Source organism: Pinus tabuliformis, chromosome J, assembly GCF_031772625.1.
Source record: "Pinus tabuliformis cultivar Carrire ecotype Pingquan chromosome J, CPIR1, whole genome shotgun sequence".
In the NCBI taxonomy this organism is placed as follows: domain Eukaryota; kingdom Viridiplantae; phylum Streptophyta; class Pinopsida; order Pinales; family Pinaceae; genus Pinus; species Pinus tabuliformis.
Genome location: NC_142295.1, coordinates 1,432,658,951 through 1,432,682,005, shown reverse-complemented (window position 1 = coordinate 1,432,682,005; position 23,055 = coordinate 1,432,658,951). Strand labels below are relative to the sequence as shown.

General features: G+C 38.8%; 1 protein-coding gene across 4 annotated transcripts in view; it reads right to left on the bottom strand.

Annotated features, from left to right (window-relative positions):
• LOC149232745 (tRNA (guanine(37)-N(1))-methyltransferase 1-like) overlaps nucleotides 1–23,055 on the bottom strand; it is a 451,966-nt gene that overhangs the window by 136,683 nt on the left and 292,228 nt on the right. For all 4 annotated transcript variants that reach the window (XR_016248185.1, XR_016248186.1, XM_089379487.1 and 1 more), the window contains exon 6: nucleotides 13,433–13,575. Coding sequence is in view for 2 of the 4 variants with exons in the window: in XM_089379487.1 (XP_089235613.1) it covers nucleotides 13,433–13,575 (143 nt within the window). In the remaining 2 variants the exon portion in view is untranslated. The remainder of the gene's footprint in view (nucleotides 1–13,432; nucleotides 13,576–23,055) is intronic.

Below are 23,055 nucleotides of genomic sequence, written 5' to 3'. Positions count from 1 at the left end.
CCTTCTAGCAATAATACTAGAGGCACCCCCAATCAGAAGAGTGTCATCAGCGAAAAGCGAATGGTTTATTTCTTTAACCCCTCGAGCTATTCTGATACCCATGATTTCCCTTCTTATTCTCTGATTTTCCAGTTGTATACTAAGCGTTTCTGCCATAATGATGTAAAGAAAGGGGGAGAGCAGGGCATCCCTGTCTCAAACCTCTAGTGCTACGAAAGTATCTGTTGGGCCTTCCATTAATCAGCATTGCAATCCATGGTTTGGAGATGCACGATTCGATGATCCCAATAAACTTGGCGGAAATGCCAAACTTTTGTAGAGCTGCAACAAGAAAGCGATGACAAACTCTATCAAAAGCGTTAACCGTATCCAGCTTTATGACCATACCTCTTTCTTTGTTTTGGATGTTGCTACGAATGGCTTCTTGAATGAGGATCACATTATCTGTTATTTGCCTTTTTGGGACGAAGCCCCCTTGGTTTTCCGAGATGATACAAGGTAGGATTTTTTTTAATCGGTTTGCCAATATCTTTGTGATGATTTTGTATGAGGAGTTGCAGAGGGAGATTGGTCTGAATCTATCAAAGGAGATAGGGTTTGGCTCTTTGGGGATGAGGGCCAAATGAGAGGTTTTGGTGTTTTCTCCCACTTTGTATATTTTGAAGACATCCTTAATCATACGGACCAGGTCTTTTTTAATTGTCTCCCAATGGTTCTTGTAGAAAGCAATGGTGAACCCATCTATGCCTGCAGCTTTTTCCAGGTGCATGCTCCAAATTTCCTCCCTTATTTCCTCCGCTGAAACCTCCTTCTCAAGCTCGTCGTTTTGCTGATCACTAACTTTGTTTCTAATTTGCTGGAGAAAAGCAACGCTATCCACTTGCTGCTCCCCAGCTGTGAGGAGGTTTTTATAGTGATTATGTGTTGTCTCGCTTATTTCTTCTCTTCCCTTTATTTCTTGTCTTTCCACTTGGATTTTGTCAATTTGATTTCCCACTCTTCTAAGCTTGAGGTTAATGTGGAAAAAGGTAGTGTTCTTGTCCCCTGCTTGAATCCAAAGACATCTAGACTTTTGCTTGAGTTCCTCCTCTTCGTGTCCGTTTTTCTTGTAGAGAGCCAAAAACATTTCTTTTTCATGGGCGTTGTCTTGTTCAGTAACTTGTTGACTTTCTTTTTCTTTATTCCACTTTTCTAGTTTCTGTTGCAGCTCTGTTTTTTTTGCTTATCCCTGATAGCTTCTTCTCTGGCCCATATTTTTATTTTTGCTCTCACATTTTCTAGCTTGGTTTCCCACACATACTATGGGGAGCCCAGCACCTCTGCGTCCCACCTTTCTTTTATTATATTCCCAAAGCATTCCTTGCTGTCCCAAATTTTGCTATATTTGAATGGGATCAGGCCCTAATTCTCCCACTTGTCCAAAATAAGCACAACCGGCTTATGGTCAGAAGCAGAAGCGTGCACTATTTGCTTTTGATGGACGAAAAACTTGCTGCTATATCCTCTTGGATCAAAATTCTGTCAACCCTTTCCTTTATGTTATGAACACCCGTTCTTTTGTTACTCCATGTGAATTTCCCATTGCTTGGAGGAATATCAAGCAACTTATGTTCTACAATAATTTCCTCCAAGGCTTCTCTTGAAAGGTCGCCGAAGTAGTTGCCTCCCAGCGTCTCCTCTAAATTTCGTATCAGATTTAGGTCGCCTCCCATGACTAGATTATTTATCTGAACATCTTGTACCTCTTCTTTTAATGACTCCCAGCATAGAGCTTTGTCTCTGTAATGATTTGGAGAGTAGATGTTTATAACAGTATATTTGACATTTGTGTTCTTATTTGTTAGATCTGTCCTGACCCAACTATTGTTAAGTTTTTGGCTGACAAGTTTCCATTTCCATTTGTTCCACAATGTGCCAATGCCTCTTGAGGCCCTGTTGGAGTCTATAGCTATTCCCTCATAATTTTTTTGTGATGCTATCAAGTTTTGAATCTCTTGGTTGCCAATTTTGGTCTCTTGGATCATTAAAATATCAGGTTGTTCCTGCTTATTAGGTCTCTTGTTGCATTGAGTTTTAAAGCAGAACCCAACCCCCTGTTATTCCAAGAGACCATAATCATTATTTACTTGGTTTGTGGTGGTTCCCAACCTTTGCTTTCTGCTGACTTTTCTCCCCACTTCCTTTCTGTTTGCCGAGGAAGGAGTCCATTGGCTGTTGGGTGTGTTGACCACTACCGGTCAACTGCCCATAGCAGTACACCCCCTTTTCTTCGCAAAAAGGGGTGGTGCTTGATCGACATGTCCGTGCCATGCTGCAGTCATCGACAGCTTGATCAATCTATGTTGTAAACCCAGTCTACATGTATAAATTGTAAATAATCTTAGCAGATATGAGTCATGTATGTAAATTGCCTAGGTGAACCTAAATTTCTAAGTGATAATCTACGTCTCGGAAGGTTTTTCGTCTCACCGATCCATGATCGGCAGAGTTTTCCTTCAGCGTAACCCCAAAGTCGGGATGAACTTTGTCACTAGAATTTTAGGAGAATCCTAGTGTGTTAATCTGCTAGATTATAGTGGTGTCGCAGAACTGGGTGGTTCATGAGGGTCTATGTTAAATGGGTTTTTCCCCTTAAGATGTAAAATTGTAAAAGTCATGATGTAAAGTGTCTTGAGGGTTGGAAAATGTTTTAAATCCCCTCATGAGTCCTAGGTCCTAGGTCCTAGGTGATTTTTCCAAAGGCTAAGTTCGAGGATCCATTTAAAAAATGAATTAAAAATTAAAAAAATAAATAAAAATAATAAAAAATTATAAAATAAAGCAAAAACCCTAAAAATAATAAAATAATAATATTTTGAGTAAATAAATGCAGAATTTCATTTTTTAATGAATTAAAACAAATTCGACGGATAAGATTAAGAGATGTCTTGATCCTCATTGACGGTCGAGAACATTTCGACATGGATCAATCGAACTAGCCGTTGGGATTATTTCCTTTAAATAGGGTCTTAGGGGGTCATTTCAAAGGGAGAAGATCTGTGAGTCTTGTGCTGAAGAAGCTCTCTTGTAGTTCATTTTTTGTGCAATAAAGAAGACTTTGGGGTTAAAAATCTTGCTGGTGTTACTCTTCTGAAAATGCTGTAAGATTGTTCTATTTGTTCTGCATAATTTTATTTTCAGCCATTAATGATAGCTTAATGAAGATTGATCTAGGCACAGGTATCTTGTCTGATCTTTGAGGTTTGAATGATAGTTCAGATTCTGAAATATAATGGCAGGTATCTCCATTTGATCGGGGTTTCACTATTGTTTTCTCCTTCTATGTTGATGGTTGATTTTAAGCTGTGCAGGAAAGCCTTTTTTCAGATTACCGGGCATTAGGGGAAGTTCTCGGCTGAACCAGCCAACTCCCGGGTTGTGTTTTCTGAAAGAGCCCAGCCAGTTCTTGATCTCGAGCTTATCATTCGAAATATATTTTTTATGAATGCATGCAGGGTTTTCTGAAGCGTTTTATATTAAAATTAAATTCTAAAAATATTTCTGCTCTTATTGCTAAATCTGGCTGTTAAGGGGCCAAAATCTGTAAACTACTCAGCTGATCCGGGGTTTCAAATTTTGCTTTATCACAGTTTTCATTAGGGTTTTGTTTTCTTGTAATTGCAGGTATAGGGTTTTGAAAAGTTATTCAGGGGTTTCCGGAGCCGGAAAAATTGAAAATCTTGTGATCTTCAGCTGCCCAATCTGCAAATCCATTTCCACACAGTGGTTACTCCCACACGCAGTCATTCGTAAGCAAGCATCGAATGTTCTGCTCCATCTACGCTCAAAACAAAGGGAAATGCAGTGAAATGAAACGTTGTTCAAAGGAGGAGCACATCTGCATAAATTAGATCGATGATCCTTGATATGTCCAATCTGCCGTGGAGTTTTCTCCAGACCTGCGTCTAATTTGAGAGATCTGTTGAAACGTTTCGAAAGGGGCAGTTTTTTTTGTTCATCCGCCATTTAAATTCTAGCAATGGATTGTGCAGCATTCCACCATTAAAGCCTGCACAGGATAGCAAGGACGCAAATATGCGTTGTATGCTTTTACACGCGTTGGTATCTGGACCATTGCATCGCTGTTTCACAAACACGCTGCCGTCACCAAGCCTGAGCAGCCAAAGACAAAAAAAAAAAAAAAAAAAAAAAAAAAAAAAAAATTCGAAAGTCTGCGCAGTTATTACAGTTCAGATGAACCCGCACTGGGTTAGCACGTCGGCTGACAAACTTGAAAACACCCACGCATTTTTTCCCATCGCCGCCGTCAAACTCCGTGGGTTGGCATCTGAGGAACGCAGAAGTCGTTGAAGCTTTACGTGGATGCTGCAAGCAAATAAAATTTTTGTTGGCTCGTTTTGATAGCTGGTCGTTTTCGTGGGCACTTCCTGGCGTTTAATCTTCAGCGTACACCTTTCGGTCTTATCGTACCTCCAGACATCAACCACGTCCTGCCCTCCTCACCTGTAAAACTGCGTATGGATGCCGCTGGGAAAATTGTGTAGCCCTGCAAACGTTTAGGGTCTTTCCTTCGAGGTCATCCACAGACAGATACGAGCTCATCTCATCATGCAGACGGTGCTTCACGCAGTGGACGTGCTGTGATCTCAGGTTTTGATTCTCATTTATTTGTTCTGATATGGCGTGGACATGCTGTGTGGGCATCAGGTAAGAAAAGCATCGCTTGAAAACCTTTCAACGTGTACCATTTCTCTCCAGTGAACGCCAGGTAAGAAATCCCATCTCAATCGAAATCGTTCCGTTCAGCATGCTCAGGTGATTTTTAACTAAGTTTCGGTTGCCCCTTTTTTTATTTTATTTACGCTTTTATTTGAATATCGTAGATCCATTTCAGTATTTCGTTTCCCTTTATAAAAATTTCAAAAAAAATAAAAAGAAATTCGATGCATTTTAGGTTTTTTTTTGTGTATTAAATTTTCAAATTTTACTATTATCTTTATATTAGGTTTAAGGTCTGAATTTTCTTTTTAATTAGTTTTGGGTTTTAAAATAATTTAAGCTTTTAGGATTAAAAAAATATATATATAAAATAATAAATATGAGTATTGTTAGGGTTTAGAAATTTATCAAGTTTATTTTGATTTTTTTTTTTAATAGTTAGATTTCATTTAAAAAAAAAAGAAAAAAAGAAAAAAAAAAAGCAATAAAAAGTTTCCCTTTTTTAAGCTTTAGATTTAGATTTAAATTTCAAAGTTTTGTTTTAGTTTAGATTTTAAAGTTTTATTTTTGATTGAAAAGCATAAAAAGTATCGTGGGAAATTTTGCCAGTTTCAATTTTTCTCGAGAAATCATCACGCAATATTTTTGAATAGACAAGTCTGCGCATGAATGAACATCTTAAAGATTTGTTTCATATGATATCTGGTTAATGATTTATAATTTTAAGGCATTGATTGAAATTTTCTTAATTACTGGATATCGGTCATTACAAGAACTTTGTGGTTTTAAAAGGATATCTTGCACTGTTCTAAGTTACTTGATGACAAATGATTGTTCTTCATGGTTTGTATTTTTACATCATCTAGCAAGTAAATGTTTAAACATCAATCTCATAAGGCACTGGTCCGCTAAATTAATAAAATCTTTTTAGTGCTTCGCGTCTCCCAAACCCAGCTGGTCGACAGTGGGTCTTCATCACCTCATAGGGTCTACCCCCCTTAGCCGCGGGAGACAGGTTTAAACGGAGAGATCGGGGATCAGAGTGACAGCCCCCGGTCTGAGGGTTGTTGTGTCAATCTGCGCGAGAATAGGGTGCCAATGGCCATATCTTTTGTTGCTACCTCATCTCTGAGTTCCTTGTTGGATTTCCTCCCAGCTTTTTTCGGTTGTTCCAAAGCATTGTTTGTTTCTTTGATTTTGTTTCTAGTGAGGATTTGGTCAACGGAAGGGGGGAGGAGAGAAACTGAGGGGAGGAGATGAGTTGTCGGCTATAGCATTGAGTTGGGAGGGGGAGCGGGGGATGGAGGATCTTCATCCAGGAGTTCGAAGGGATTGGAGGACGGATTGACCGTAGGGGTCGGGTTTATAGGGGGTTAGAGGTTGCAGCAGTATTTCCATGAGATTGAGTGGAGTTCTGGGTAGCTTGTTTATTACTAGGTTTCTTCTTTTTCACTTGTTCCCAAGTGTTTTCATGGGCTTCTACATTCTGAACCGTCTCCACATCCTTTAGTTTGCTACACCTATTTGCAAAATGACCATATTCATGACATACCTTGCATTTGAAAGGAATTTGCTCGTAATCCAGCTGCTGGATGTGCGTCCATTGATCCACCTTGAGTTTTATTGCCTTTGGTAGCCCTTTTCCCAAATCTACTTCCACACAGATTCTGGCGCAAGCGTGCATGTTGTCTTTTGGTTCACATCTATCGATATACTTGCCCACAGTGTTCCCTATAGCTTTGACCGACTCATCGCCCCAACAATGTAGAGGGAGATGCGGCAGCCTAAACCAGACCAGCATAGCGTTTCGAATGTCCATCTCGGGTCACAGTCTGGAGACCATCTGTTCAAATACAGGCTTCTTGAGTCCATGAAGTATGGTCCATTCCTGAATATCAAGTTCCTATCTTCTTTGGATTCGAATAAAAATGTATAGTATCCCCTTCCACAGAACCTGATAGCGATTTTGCCTTGTATGTTGGCGCTCCAATTTCTCTCCACCTATTTTTGGACTGCTCTGGAGGAGGGCCACAGCGCTGTAAACTGCCCAACCAATCCCCGTTTAGCCAAAGAAATGGCTTCTTTTCAAGGGAGAGTTGGAGGTAAGGATATCTCAGGTATGTCAACTAGCTTTTTGACGAATTTGTTTGAAGATGCCTGGCTTTTGGAGCTCCATGATATGCTATTAGAGAGGCAAAAGCTGCTTCTTAATTGATGTCTTCATTCAAAGAAGGGGAGCCATCTCCAGTCAAAAGAGGCATGGAGCAGGGGGAAGCTCAGCAGCAGGAGGCTGCCAAGCGCAATGGAAGAGAGCAGAGGGCAACCCAATAAGGACGGGCCAGCAGGAATGAGCCAGTAGAAGGGAGGGAGCCCAGCAGTAGTAGGCTGCCAGGCAAGGTTGCTGCAGGAGGCAGCGCGAAAGACTAGGGCTAGGTCATGGCCACGCGCGCAACAGCTCCAGCGAAAAATGAATTGCTCATTTCTCACCCATATTATATTAATAAACATTAATATTTTAATTTTCCTAAGTTTAGAATTAGGAACTCATTCAAAATATTAATTATTTTAATACCTCTTCATCCGGGTGGAATTTCTCCAAACGATTTCTAAGTCTTGGAGATCTCATGTGCCTTAGCCTCTCCACCAAATTGCGTGGCTAGAGCACATACGATGCTACCCAAAATCAAGAGTTTGCTCCCTATTGCCATATTATCTCTTAAAAAGGAAAGGAAATTCAAAAGGTCGTGCCCTTAGATAGCATGTGTTCATAACATAGTTGACTAATTGGTAATTAAAAGTGTTTTACAAGAGGAAGAAAAAGGTGGTAATATATACTAAGAACATTTAATATATATCTAAGTGCCTAGTTATAAAATTCAAGGAGTTATTATATTAAAAAAAAAAGTATTTTGAAAAATAAATATATAAATATTTTAAAGGACCTTCAAAACTGAAAATTGTGCCAAAGGATATTAAAATTCACAAAAGACAAGGTCTTTAGGTTTACAAAGTACTAGCTAAGTGACTGAAGGAAAAAAAATGGAGTCTAAAATGATGAAGGAAGGACGCTTTTCCTATAAAGATGTTTTAATCACACATCACAAGTTAATTACAATAAAAGACATTATCCAAGGAAAAAAAGTTAATATCGATATTAGTACAAGCAACGATGAAAATTACATAAATAGTAATCTGGCAAATCAACTGTTAATTTTGGATGTCAATGTAGGCGAAACAGTATGTCTTTTTGGAAAAAAATATGAAATTAATGATTTACAAATAATAGTAAATCATTATGAGTGCATAACCCAATTTTGTTTTGTAAAAATGTACAACATGGAGGTTGACATAATTTTTAGTCAACTTTGGTTTAGAGAATTGGGGGTGTTCATGTTAAACATAGAGAAGAAAATTTTGATGTTTTCTTATAAGGGAAAGATAATCACATTTCACGAGATGAAAATGAAGTCAAAATCGATAATCTCCTCATCATAAGACTTTAAAGATATTATGAAATTAATACCTCAAAAGAATCAAAACTCAATATCGGAAAAGCAAAAAGAGCTTGAGGAGGCCATATCCAATAAAAACGCCAAAAAATCTCGTTTAAAAGATCATATCCAGAAACTACTTGCACAAGTCAAAAAGTGTAAAACTAAGAAGCAAAAGTTATAACAAGATGAAAAAAGTTCTAACGAGAAGCCCAACGAAGGTTTGTCAGAAAAAGGAGAGGAAAATTTACACTTAAAGAACCTTAATAAAAAATTATTAGAACAAATCAAGTGTTTAAAAGACGAGAAGCTTGAATTCCAAAATAAAGTTGACTCGGAAAATCAGGAACTCTTACATCTCAAAAATCATAATCAGAGTCTACTCACTCAAATTAAGAAACTTAAAAATGATAAGAAATCATTAAACAATAGATTAGAAGAATTTCTCACAAAGGAAGTATCGAAGTCATCAAATGTAATAGTTCAAGTTGAAAATGAAGGAACAAATAATGATTCCATCAATATCATAACTCAAGAAGATGAGAAACCAAAGAAAGTTAAAACTTATGCAAATGTTGCAGTTCAAACAATGGAAATTCCAAACGATGATGCCAACTCAACAATGGCAAGACCTGAAGGAAATCAAGAAGCTGCCAAAATGATAAAGGAAAGTCCAACTAGAAGAACTATTTATCGACATCTGAATCACAAGAGCAGACTTTCCAATCAATCTACGTACCAATATCACTCAGAACACAAGCAACAAATGTATGTTCCAAAGAATACTAAAGTTTGTAAAATCCAGTCCTATGATAACTATTCATCACAAAATTCCAGTGACCAAAAGATTCCACAGAAGGTTAATTTAAGATTGTTAGGTTTTTCCTCTGTGCGACAATTTTATGTCACTCCATGGATCATATCAACTTGTATCGACAAAGATGATTGTCTTGAAACGAGAAGACATTCATCGCAGGAAAAGAGATCAAGCCCTTTCATCAACAAGCTTTAAGGACAAAGCTTTTTGAAGGGGAAAGCAATGTTATGAATATAATTTATGTAAAAATAATAATAATAATAGATAACAAATAATAATCATAATAATATGTAATTAAATAATAATTAGTTAAACAAAGAGGCATGTCTGTAGAGACATGCCTATTCGTGAAAGGGTAGTTACCTGGTTATATATACAGGACCCTCGCTCTCATTGTATCATCATTCTTACTCACATATTTTAATATACAATCTTGTATCTCATGGAGATATTTATATTCCAAGTTTTCTGGAGTATTTAATGGGAAGTACGAACTTTGTTCGCTTCACATAGAGGGTATATGACGGACACAATGGCATAGCAGTGGATAGATGTTGACCGGTGGACTTCCTCCCTAGTTGAGAGGGAGTGTTAAAGAGTGCAACTAGGGGCTAATTCCCCTTCCTAGAAGCCTGTGGGTTGAGGCGCTGCCCCAACAGCTGCAAGCTTGTCCCAGATCTCTTGAATCTTGGTGAGGAAGGGATCTATGACTTCCCCCTTCTACATCCTAACACACCTCAGCTTCTCCTCTAGGTACATCTTCCACTGCTCGAAAGTACCCTGCTAAAGCGTAGAGAGGGCATCCCACATCTCATTGGCAATATCTTTGCTAGCTATGTGTGAAACCACATGATCCCGAACTCCATCTAGGATGAAACGTTTCGCCCGTGCCATCTCCTTTTTGTAGATCTGCGTCCTGGGGAACTGCTACCACTGCATCGATATACATTTTCAGGCCAAACTCATCCAAAAGGAAAGACGTCCTTGCCTTCCTGATGACATAGTTGGAAGCCCCATCCAACCTGTCCTAATCACGAAGCCCAGCAGTGGCCATCTCAACAAAATGTCGAAAATCTCCTCTTTCCTTCTGCTCAGTTGTTGCTTAACTATTCACACTCCCTTCTGGGGTGAGAAGATCTACTCACAACAATTCTTGGTCTACAAGGAAAAATCGAACTTCTTGAGACTAGAAGTTCCCTGAGGAAAAATTTCCCTCTGTGTGTGCTCTTCTTCCTTCCACCCAACGTTGGCTCTGCTCTAGCAAATTGTTGCAAAAACCACTATTTCCAACTAGAGATCTGCTCCACGAAAAAATCTGGGTTGCTTCCTTTGCCTCTAGAATCACTCAATCTGGAAAGATCGATTTTTTTTGCCCCTCACTCAGAGAAATCAAACCTCCACAACTAATTCGACCTTCTGGCATAATGACTTCACTGCCCTCGAGAATTTTGGCCTACTGCCCACAATGAGCAGTGAAATTCCTTCTCTCTTTGTCTCTGAGCTCTCTGGCTGATCAACTGCGCTTCGATACCATGTGAAACTTCCAACACTTGAATCTTATTGCAACAACTGGAAATTATTCTCCTAATTTTTAATTTAATTTAACAATTTATTTACTGTTTGCTACAGCGAACACTGAATAAATCACACTACAATCTACACAAATAAAACTACAGAAGAATAAATGCTGGAAGAAATACTAGCGCACACATAAAATAACACAATTATTTTTGGACAAAAATCCCCGAAAAAACCCAAGTTGGGAAAATTGGTGCAGTAGTTGAGGGTTTTATTATTAAGCAACAGTGAAATAATCTGAGTACAATCTAGATGCCAAATACTGGCAATCCTACAGAGAAAATACTGGCAAAAATCTAGTGAGAAAATTTCCTCACCCCACAGGTAAGTCTGAGTTCTAACCTCAGCTCCAAGTGAGTCATCCAAACTATCTTTGTGCAGCTACTACGTCACCCTAGCACAGTGCCTTTTGCACACAATCTGAATCAACCTCTCCTCAAGTCATCTAGTCTGTTGTTGTCTAGGAAAATGTCTCCCCTAGCCTCTAGAACCCTTGTCCAGCTTTTGGCACTAAAACTCGTCTTTCCCTAGCAGAATCGAAATTGGCTCTAAAGGTTACTGCGTTGCCCCAGCGTCAACCTCCCTATGGCGCTTCCACGTCTCTGCAAATGCACTCACTAGATCTAGAAATATTCCTCCAGCTTCACTATCCCTGCCCCTCTCTCACTGCTTCGATCTCTAGCTCTCTCTCCAACAACTAACTGTTGCTACTTTGGAAATCAAAGTGCTCATGAAATCGAACCTCTCAAGTATCTTCTCCATCACCACATCAACCTCTTATAATCCTCTGTTGGAACACCAATGGCCAAGATTAAAACATAATTGATGGCTAGGATCATCTTGGAGTCGATCTGTGTGAGTTTCAAGATGATTCACAGCTTGACTTAATTAATACGGATTAATTAACCATATTCCCTAAGTTTAGACTTGAGAAATATTTAAAAACAAAATGGTAGCTACCAATTTCAGGATTTTGGAGACCTCATGTATTCTAGCCTCTCCACAAAATCTTGTGGCTAGAAAACATTTGATGCTACAAAAACTAACAGTTTTCGAACGGGAAGTTGTGTTAGGATTTCTTGCAGAAGAAGGGTAATTCCCTTAGATAATTTTGGTCAGATATTCTTGTTGTTTGAATTGTCAATTCGGCATCCATAGATGTACTCAGATTTCACTGCTACATAATAAAATAAAACCCTCATCTATTATACCGATTTTCCTGCATTCGGTTTTTACAGGGACTTTTGTCCAAAAACAAGGATGTTATTTTTATGTGTGTGCTAGTATTTTCTCAGTGCCAACACTATTTATTTTCCGCGGTTTTATTTGTGAAGGTTGCAGTGTGATTTATTCAGTATTTGTCGTAGTAAACAACAAATAAATTGTTAAATAAAATTAACAATTAGGAGAATACTTTCCAGTCGCTGCAATAGGATTCCATATTGCACTTTTCACACCAGCCTCTAAGAATTATTCGATGGCATCTTCCGGAAAATTCCCCAGCCTCCAGTAGTTGAATCGACCCTTTGTCTGGCCAAATCGAACTCTTCCTCTGAAGCTTTTGCGCTGCCTCGTAGCAGCCTCACTAAGGAAACTCGGCCCTCCTATAGCTACTCTCTGGATCTGGAAAAAAATTCTCCAAACTCACTGTCCCTGCCCCTCACTCACTGCTTCAATGTCTGGCTTTCTAGCAATTGACTGTCGCTACTCAGGAAATCGATATGCAAAGCAAATCGAACTTCTGGTGTTCTGGTGTGTCTTCTCCGAGTGCCCATCGACTTCCTCTTATAATCCACCGTTTGGAGCACCAACAACCAAGATTAAAACTTAATCAATGGCTAGGATCATCTTAGAGTCGATCCGTGTGAATTTCTAAATGATTCACACGTTGATTTAATTAATTCTGATTAATTAACCATATTCCCTAAGTTTAGACTTAGGAAATATTTAAAAGCTGGTTAATAATCTAACTAAGCCATCTCTAGGTTGAATTTCCATAAACGATCACTGGATTTTGGAGATCTCATGTATTCTAGCCTCTCCACCAAATTTTGTGGCTAGAACACATCTGATGCTACAGTGACTAACACCTTTACCTTGCTGATACTCATTATTGGAAACATTTTTTGGCATCTTGACCTTAGGTCACCCCAACTCACAACACATCAATCAAATCCTAGGTCTTCCATTGTCTCAAAGTGGCCTCTATTTGGGATACTAATTGTCTTTCTCATAGTTTGAACCCTGTTCTTGAGCCAAGCCATTGCTAAGTGCGCTACTCAGTCACCTTGAACCTCTAAACTTAGAATATCTATTAGATGACCTACACCCGAGACTCCTCCCATTGATCAAAATCCATAAAACGCAGGGGGTGGTAGCTATAGTGATAGTGGGCTACTACCTTATTGTTGTCACTTGGTCTAGTGATGCCTTATAGGGTACCCCTCTAGAAGACCTGTTAGATTTTGCAGCAACAAGTAGCATTGAATTACCAACCAGCAAATCTCAAAGTAAATATGGCCTAAAGAGATGCAAGAGGACAAACTCGACAAAAAATTGTTTGGTACTCTCCCAATATCTACTTTAGACTAATGAATAATTCCACTTATGGCAACTAGTATGCTATCTTTTTGTTTTGTATGTAATGTCTCTTAACAACAATAACGAATAATTCTTGCTAATATTGGGACATTTTCATCAAATCATTTCAAAATATTTGATATTTCTTCACACTTATGATATGGATCCCTTTTGCCCTTACTTTTTCTTTCTACCATTTTATTCAAACTACAAAATGTAGGTAAATTGGAGTATCTATTGCTATTACCTCAACTTTCCCCTGAAGCTTATTACATGCAATATTCTTCAATTGATATTTCACAGCAAATGGATTCAGATCATTTGCATACACTCTGTTTACTTTCTTTGCAGCAGCAATGGCCAAGGGACCAACACCAGAGAAGACATCACCTGTCAAAAACAAAAAGGTAATATAAATTTGAAATAAAATTTAATCATGCATTTCTATAATTACTCAACAGCAGGAAACGAAGATTAGATTGCTTTGTGAAAAGATGTGAATTACTTAAACAAAATCCTTGTAGATATAAACTGATATTGTATATATGATTTAATTATGTACTCCAGGGTTAATAATTATCTATCTTAATCAGTTTATCTTCCAATATAATGAACTTATACCAAAAAAATTTGAAAAAAAACTCGTTAAACCTCTGCAAGTTAACAAAAACATGGATACAAAAGTAGCACATATTGAAACATACAGGATCTATTATCTCACAGATATGCTACAGGTAAACCTACGAAACTGCTGTGAGTGATAATTACCCTAAGGTCACTGCTAATTACTCCTCAGTTCAGACTTGTGCTTCTCCAATCACAGGGGAGTGTCCTTAGTGTTCATGCACTGCCAATACTTAAAAAATTTGCATAGTTTGTATGAGTGATTAGCACACAAAGCAGTTTTCCTTGATATGCATGCAAGCAACCAAGGACACAAAAAGACTTTACTTAATTTATATGAAAGATTCCACTTCACAAAACAGCACCACTATGAAAGATGAAAGAAGAGATGGACATGTGCTCAAAGTGAAAATTATCAAAGCAAAGGCACTTGGGCCACCTATGCCACTGTACCCAAATTACAATAACTCAACCAAAAAATTTGTAAATATGTAACACATGCCATAATCAACCCCTATTTTGCATTTTCCACAAAACTGTTTCCATTTGATCCGTAAACTGTCATGGAGATTCCACTGAACAGTTTGTCATAACAGATCAACTAAAATATATTTGAAAATTCGAAATCTACACTATGAAGACTAATTTCTCCTTAGATTTCTAGATTAGTTAATCACTATGATATGCTTATGCATGCAATATATGAAATACAGAAAATAGAGAATAGACACATACAGTCACTCACAACCATAATAACACAAAATATGACTTGGGGAACCCTTACGGAAGAAAACCCAAATGCAAGGTGAGGTTGCTATGCTCTATCTTTCTCTAAATGGAAATGGATGCAAGTACAAAGAAGTGAGACTGATGGCCCGTGGGCTGCTACAGCACACAACCCTCTTTATATGCTCTCTCCCTATCCACTCTCAGCTACTCTACTCATCTATGGATCAAAAAGCACTTGAATACAATGGAAACCCTTTCTCTCCTAGCACCTCGGTTATAACACGACCTAATAGCCTACTAGTGGTTAAGTTTGACTCCTTCAACTCTTAACTAGAGTTACAATATGGACTCTTCTAGAGTCTTTTTCATCATGATCACATGGTTAGCCCCTTTTCCATAAATAATGGAGTTTGATGTGGCATCCTCTCGAATCATGGTGGTCAAAACAAGAAGTTCAACTTCCGGGTGGCATGACTTTTGCATACAGACTCTGATTGAAGCAAATTCTTGTGTCATTGGAAACATATCTATGTCTAGAATAGGGCTAAGGGGTGTTGCGCTTAAGAAACATAGTTTTACTCCCCAAAAGATGTCGTTTAACGCCTCAAACTGCTTCCAAAAGGTTTCAAACCCCCATTTGCCAAACTGGGACCCACCGGTAAAATGGTACTATCACCGATCAAATCAGCAACGTTGCTCAAGTCCTGGAAACCTGCTAGATGGGCATACACAGTGCAGGAACCCACTATCACCTCGCCCCAAGCCCCCACTATTTAAGCCCAACACCCCCTAAATGGCCAAGGCAAGAGTCCCTAAATTAACGCCAAGTAACTCCTCAATGAGATCAATGCCCTTAATGCAGTCACCTAGAGTAGATGTTTTTGCTTGTATGAGCTATTTAGCTGTAAAAAGTGTCACTGTAGCACTTGGAAACTAAACATGAAATATTAGTAGCCAAAATTCAGTGAAAGTACACCATGTAGGCTATGGATTTTGGTCTACAATAAAAATTTTAACCAAAACTATGATTATCTTTTGCTTTGGGTCACTGGTTGAGAAGCTATGACTTAAAAAAGTTTGTTGTCTTGTGTAGTAGACTATAAAATCTGCATAAAACACAAGGACAACAATCTGATTTGACTGTAACAATCACCCGATACTAGATAGGTGCCTTAGCACTCCTAGATGACTTGTCTAGGGGTGGAGGAGATATGAGGGTGAATATAGAGGCTTTTGAGACCTTCCCTCAACTAAAATATGGCTGAAAAGTGAATTTCCAACATGCTGGAAATTACTTTTCAGAAATTTTGGTGGAACCTTCCTGGTTTATTCACCCAAAAATTTCTAATTTTAAATTAATCAAGTATGGCTGGAAATGATGAAATTTTACTCTATATTAGTATAGTCACTGCAATTTAACTATTATGTACTATAGCGTAAATGAAAAGGGTTTGGGATGAATATAATTACTTGACAAGTTGAAAACCATTTTGAAAAATGCAGATCTAGCTTGATACAACAACATAAACATCAGATCTGTAGTGGAAAATGGCTACATACAAATGTAAGAATGTCTAGAAATGATCCTTGTATCTCTTCTTGGTTAGATCATCAATAAATTCAATATTCCACAAGATTTAAGCTTGCAAATGAAATAAATCAATAAAGATCAACAAGCCAAGACCCTAAACTAAATGCAAAAAAATAAAAAAGAGTTTTTCTTTTTGAAATAGGGGTGGTTGTGTAATACCTATGCCATATACCTCACCTTTGATGGAATGCGAAGTCAAAGTTCCCTTCAGTTGATATAGCTAATTTATTTCAAATGAGTGAACTTGTTCTAGAATGGAAATCGCCCCCACTATTGCTTAACCCTCTTGAGGACTTTCGGGCTCACTTAGGAGTGGCCTCTCCTCAAAGTGTCATCTCCAACCTTCGATCTTTGTGTACGATAAAACATGAAATCCTGAAAAAAAGAAATGAAGCTCTCTCATGAGATGGTTCAAATGTTTGAATAGGTGTTGCAGTGACTATCCCCCATCACAATTATAGGTCCGAACCGCAAACCGTGCAGATTCATGCCCAAACTGCAGATATAACCGCAAATCCAAAAATTGAAACTGGGATTCACATGACAAAAAACAGTTCCTGGACCTGTGGGAACCATTATGGTTTCGTGCATGGTCCCGCAGGCCAAACTGCGGTTCCAGATGGAACATGCCCAATTCCACAGGGAAGTTTTTTTATTATTTTATTTTACGCAATTGTGGTTTAAGTGGGGCCTAGGGTAAGTTAAGGGAAAGGAAGGATGATGTTAAAAGGCCTCTTCCCCCTCTCTTTTTTGTATTCTTGCATCTTTGGCTTGAGCTTGGAGAAGAGACGAGAAGAGACCTTGGAGAAGAAAGGAGATAGCAAAATTCTGAGATCAGATTTTTAAGAAGTTGGAGGAGAGAGCAAAGGCGAGTTTGGAGGAGTGGAGGAGTGAAGAAGGGCTGCCATCTACCTCAAGTTCTCAACTTCTCAAGAGCTAAAGGCATAAGTGCAAACCCCAGTTAACTCCCTCATTTTCTTGTCATTCTTATTTGTATTTTTCTCCTCCTCTCCTACTCTTTCCCATTCTTTCTTATTTCATATTTTATTGGAGGTTTTCCATCTAAAATGGTGTTCTTTTGGCTTATCATTCCATTTTTGGTTTTCATGGTGTTGGTGGGGGGTAGGCATAAAAGGGAAGAAATGGAAGAAGAGGATAGTGGTCACACTCATAGTGACCCAATGTATGATGAGGAGGAAGGGTTTGAAAGGGAAGGGGATGAAGAGGGCATTGAAATGCAAGGGGGGAAAGTTGCATTGAGACCCTTGTGGAAATTTGTGACAAAACTTGATGGGGAGGGGGGAGAGGTGGGGGAACCTGTTCCCGCTCAAACTAGCAAGGGTCCCAGGAGGGGATCCTATATAGCAGCTACTAGGTCGAGGGGCACCAGCGGAGCGATATGTAATATCCCTTATTAGGAATATTCCTCAAACACAAGCAAACTCCAACCGGAGATGGACTAGGAGGGCATTTACCAGATATGTTGCCTCTGAAAAGAGGATGAGATCCGGAGGCTACCTGGCCCTTTCCAGACTCTGTCTAAGAGTATAGGAGAAAACACACAAGTGGTGTAATAGCCGAGAATGCTCAAAGAGATACAAATAACAATGGTGCAACATATAACAATATAACCATAAGTAGATACTCAAGAAATGCAGAGACAAATGCTAAGCCATTTTATTATACTAAGTAATAGAATGAATACAGGAGGTGATCAGGAAGATGGCACCTCGTCTTGCACAAGGCAAGTGAAGAAATACACTCAGAATAACAAAGGAATGGCCCTCTCTGAACTGTGTCCCAGCTGCTAGAGAACTGTTGTGCTACTGCTGCTAGAAATCAAATGAGGATTTGGGGCTGCTCCCCTCCTCAAAAAACGCTGAAACTCTGGAATCGGACTCTACTCAAGAAAATCAGAAAAGCCCAGAAAGCTTTTTTGAAATGGGTGACCCCCAAAAATCACCCCCCTTGGGGTTCTGCACAGTCCCTCAATGCTCTGCGCTGCCACTGAATGAAACACTCCAGTAACCTGCCTGAAACCCCTGCCAAAACTCTCCAATATGCAAGGGTTGATCCCCTGCTCTACCTCTCAGCACAAATCCTCCTGCAAACCCTCAACCCAGACTCCTACCGGAAAGAATTGCATCCTCCTCTCAATGCTACGCAGTCCTCCAAAACGCTGATGAAACTGCTGCTAAAATGCTGACGAAACTACTGCTGGAATGCCAATGGAAATACCTTGCCCGAGCAAGCACTCGAAGTCCCCCGGGGCTAAGGGTGAGATCTCCGAACAGAGACACTCAATGCGCTAAACAGTGCTGCAGACTAGCTAAACAGCCAGCATGCTCTAAGTCGAAATGACTATTACAAATGCTCATATCAGAATGATCCAAATGAGGGGTTCCTCTCTCTTTTATAACCCCTGCCTCTCTCAATCCCAAGGCTCACCTCCTCCTGCATGATTCCCCTCTTGCCACGTGTTTTTTTTCCTCCTGCACAATTCCTCCATGTGTCTATGTGGGCTCCATTTCTGCGTCCCCCTTTGGCCCCCTTGGCTCCCCTTTAAGTCACAACGTTGTGCTACTAGTAAGTGACTTTTTATTCTAAAAGTGAGTTATGTCCCCCTTCCTCACATTTTTATTTACAAATAACTATAGAAGGCAAAAATTGAACAAAATCGAATATTCCATTTAGCCATGGCGAATTAGGAATATTACAGTCTCCGCCGGCAAAATGTTGCTTGTCCTCAAGCAACTGAAGTGATGGATGCTGTAAAATCTTCTCACTCTCCCAAGTGGCATTCTCATCCGGCAAATTCTTCCACCTCACCAAGGATTCTCGGACCGTCCTGCTCTGCAACTGCCTCTCCCTGGTATCAATGATAGCCTCCGGCTGCAATACCAAATGCCCCTCATCATCCATGGGTGGTAGCTCATCTGTCATTGTCACCTGTTGCCCCAATGCCTTTTTCAGGCATGATACATGAAAAATGTTATGAATCTTGCTGCCTTGGGGCAGCTCCAACTCATATGCAACCTGTCCAATCCTGCGTATCATCCTGTATGGCCCATAAAAGCGGGGCTTGAGCTTCTCAGCCCCCTTCTGCTTCACTGACGACTATCAGTATGGTTGTTGTTGTCGCGCGGATTGGCACGACAACGCTCAGACCGGGGGTTGTCACTCTGATCCCCGATCCCTCCGTTTAAGCCTGTTTCCCGCGGCCAAGGGGGGTAGTCCCTGTGAGATAATGAGGCCAACTGTCGACCAGTTCGTTGGGAAACATGAGATACGATATAAAAAGGGCTCGATGGATTTGGTTAATTTAGCAGACCAGTGCCTTAAGAGATTGTTATTAAAATGATTACTTGTTAAATGATATAAAAAGATGGACCATGAACAGCAATCATCAATCATCAGCTAAAACACAATGCTCTTAAAATGACAAAAAACGATATCCAGTAGCTGAAAATTTGAAAAGATGAATGCTTTAAATCACCACGAGAATCATAAACCATCAACCAGATATCAATTTCGCATCTCGGCTTGAAAACTTTAGATCTCAGCAATAAAGATATAACGTGAAAGCAACTGAAACTGGATCCGAAAAAAGAAAATTTTCCAAAATTTTTTTTTTTTTTTTTTTAATAAAATCTAAAAAAAATGAAATCTAAAAGTTAATCTAAAACTAAACTATATATAAAAAATTAAACTAAACCAAAATTAAATTAATAAATCTTTTTTTTTTTTTTATTATTATTATTATTATTATTTAAATAAACTAAATCAAAAATTTATAAAACAAAACTAATCAAAATTTCATAAAACAAATCTAACTCTAAAAGTTGAAATATGTATATACATATAACCTAAAAAAATAAAATGAAATTTAATACACTTAATCTAAAGCCAAATCGCATTTTTTTTTTTTTTGTTTAATTGAAAATCTAACTATATATCAACGTTAACCTATGAAAAAAAAATCAGAACGTATCGCATTTATATATATAAAAAAAAAAAAAAAATCTAAAAAATTTAACATCCTAACTAAGATGAAACGTAAGCCAGCTTTCAAAAACTATTTACGCATACTAACCTGAAAATGAAATCGTATAGTATACAACCCTAGCCGCAGAGGAATTCCTTTGTTTATCTGTGCAGGTCGGGCGACGAAGGGTTGCGTGAATGAATCGATTTTTTTTTTACCTGCGTGACTGGGCCAAATGCGCTGATGAATCCGATGTCGAAGGTTTCTGCGATAACAGCCTGAGCCGCAGTTGGAAAATACTGCCAACCTCGATGACTGGTAACGCAGACTCAATGAATCTGACTGCGGCAATGATGTTTAAGACTGTGCGTAAATGTGATATGCAGTGATTGACGGACGGACGCTACTTATATTTTGTTTTGTGTTGTATGGATGCAGATTCTGGATTCTCACATTCCTACAGAGCAGCAACGTGTCCCCAAGTAGAGCCAGATGTTGACCACTACTGGTCAACTTCCCATGCGGTACACCCTCTTTTCTTGGCAGAAAGAGATAGCACCTGAACGACGTGTCCGTGCCAGCCTACAGTCATCAGCAGCTTGATCATTTCAATTGTAAACCCAGTCTGCATGTATGAATTGTAAATAATCTAAGCAGATCAGAGTCATGTATGTAAAATTGCCTAGGTGGACCTAACTTTCTATGATAATCTATGTCCCGGAAGGTTTTTCGTCTCACCGATCCATGGATCGGCAGAGTTTTCCTTCAAACCTGACCCCAAAGCCGGGATGGATTTTGTCATTAGAACTTTAGGAGAATCCTAGTGTGTTAATCTGCTAGATTATAGTTGTGTCGCAGAACTGGGTGATTTATGAGGGTTTGTATTAGGTGGGTTTGTCCCCTTGAGATGTAAATTGTAAAAAGTCATCATGAAATGTGTCTTGAGGGTTGAAAATGTTTTAAATCCCCTCGTGAGTCCTAAGTCCTAGGTCCTAGGTGATGTTTCCAAAGGCTTAGTTCGATGATCCATTTAAAAAATGAAATAAAATAATAAAATAAATAAAAATTAAAAAATTTAAAAAAAATTTAAAAAATAAAAAAATTTAAAAAAATTTAAAAATTTAAAAAATAAAATAAATAATAATAAATTTAAAAATTTAATAAAAAATAATAAAAAAATTTAAAAATTTTAAAAATGAAATAAATAAAAAATAATAAAAAAATTTAAAAATTTAAAAATTTAAAAAATAATAATATTTTAAGTGAATAAATCGACGGATGAGATCAAGAGATGTCTTGATCCTCATCAACGGTCGAGATCATTTCTACATGGATCATTCGAACTAGCCGTTGGGATCATTTCCTTTATATAGAGTCTTAGGTGGTCATTTCAGATTCATTCGATCTGTGAGTCAGTACTGAAGAAGCTCTCTTGTAAATCTATTTCTGGTTAATAAAAGAAGACTTTGGGGTCCATATCTTGCTGGTGTTACTCTCTTAAAATGCTGTGAGATTGTTTCATTTTCTGCATATGTTATTTTCAGCCGTTAATAATAGCTTTTTGTAAAGTATTGTGAGCACAGGTATCTTGTTCACTTGCTGGGGTTTGGGTGCTGTTAGGGTTTCTGAAGTAATGGCAGGTATCTCCATTACTTCTTGAGATCTAGCAGCATTTTTGCCCTCTTTATTGACAGTTGTTTTGAGCTGTGCAGAAAACATCATTGAAGAAAATTTTGTGGGCGTTCGAGGAAGTTCTCGGCTGAACCAGCCAACTCCCGCAAGCATTTTGTGTTGAGCCCAGTTGGATTTGATCCTGGGTCTATCATTCGGTTTATTTTTTTTAAATTTGCATGAGAGATTTTCTGAAGTTTTTCACAGTGACAATCTGAAACTTCTGTTCTTTAAATATTTTCCGCGCTTATTGCCAGATCTGGCTGTTAAGGGGCCAAATTTGTACATTGATCAGTTGTCTTAGGGTTTCAATTTTCTCTGATCTAGGGTTTCAAATTTTTTGCTTTATGCAGTTTTTATCAGGGTTTAGGGTTTTTAGGTTTCATTTTATCACATAAAAAATTTGGAAAATCATTTTTGCCAGTTTCAGTTGTTTTTCATGTTATATCTTAAGATCTGAATTTTTCAAGTCGAGATGCGAATATGATATCTAGTTAATGGTCTAGGATTCTCGTGGTGGTTTAAAGCATTTATCTTTTTTCAAAATTCTCAGTCGCTGGATATCGTTTGGTTATGTGATTTCGCTGATACCTTTTGATGACAAATGATTGTTGTTCACGGTTTATTTTTCTATATCTAACAAGTAATCATTTTAACAATAATCTCTTAAGGCACTGGTCTGCTCAATTAATCAAATCATTTTAGTGCTTTTTATATCGTATCTCGTGTCTCCCAACCAACTGGTCGACAGTTGGTCTCATCATCTCACAGGGACTACCCCCCTTAGCCGCGGGAGACAGGCTTAAACGGAGGGATCGGGGATCAGAGTGACAGCCCCCGGTCTGAGCGTTGTCGTGTCAATCCGCGCGACAACATTTTTTGGCGCCGTTGCCGGGGATAGAGTTTTTCTGTCCTTGGTTTTTCAACATCTTTTCATCATTCATCGTTCATCTGTCTATCATTCGTTTGAGCCGGCAACGGCGCCAAAAAATGTTGTCGCGCGGATTGACACGACAACGCTTAGACCGGGGGCTGTCACTCTGATCCCCGATCCCCCCTTAGCCGCGGGAGACAGGCTTAAACGGAGGGATCGGGGATCAGAGTGACAGCCCCCGGTCTGAGCGTTGTCGTGTCAATCCACGCGACAACAACTGTAATCGTAGGTAGACCATGTCCCCTACCTCGAACTGTCTCTCCACCCGACCCCTATAGGCATACAGCTTCTATTGGTTCTACGTTGTAGCCATGTTATCCTTGAGAGCTCGGAAGA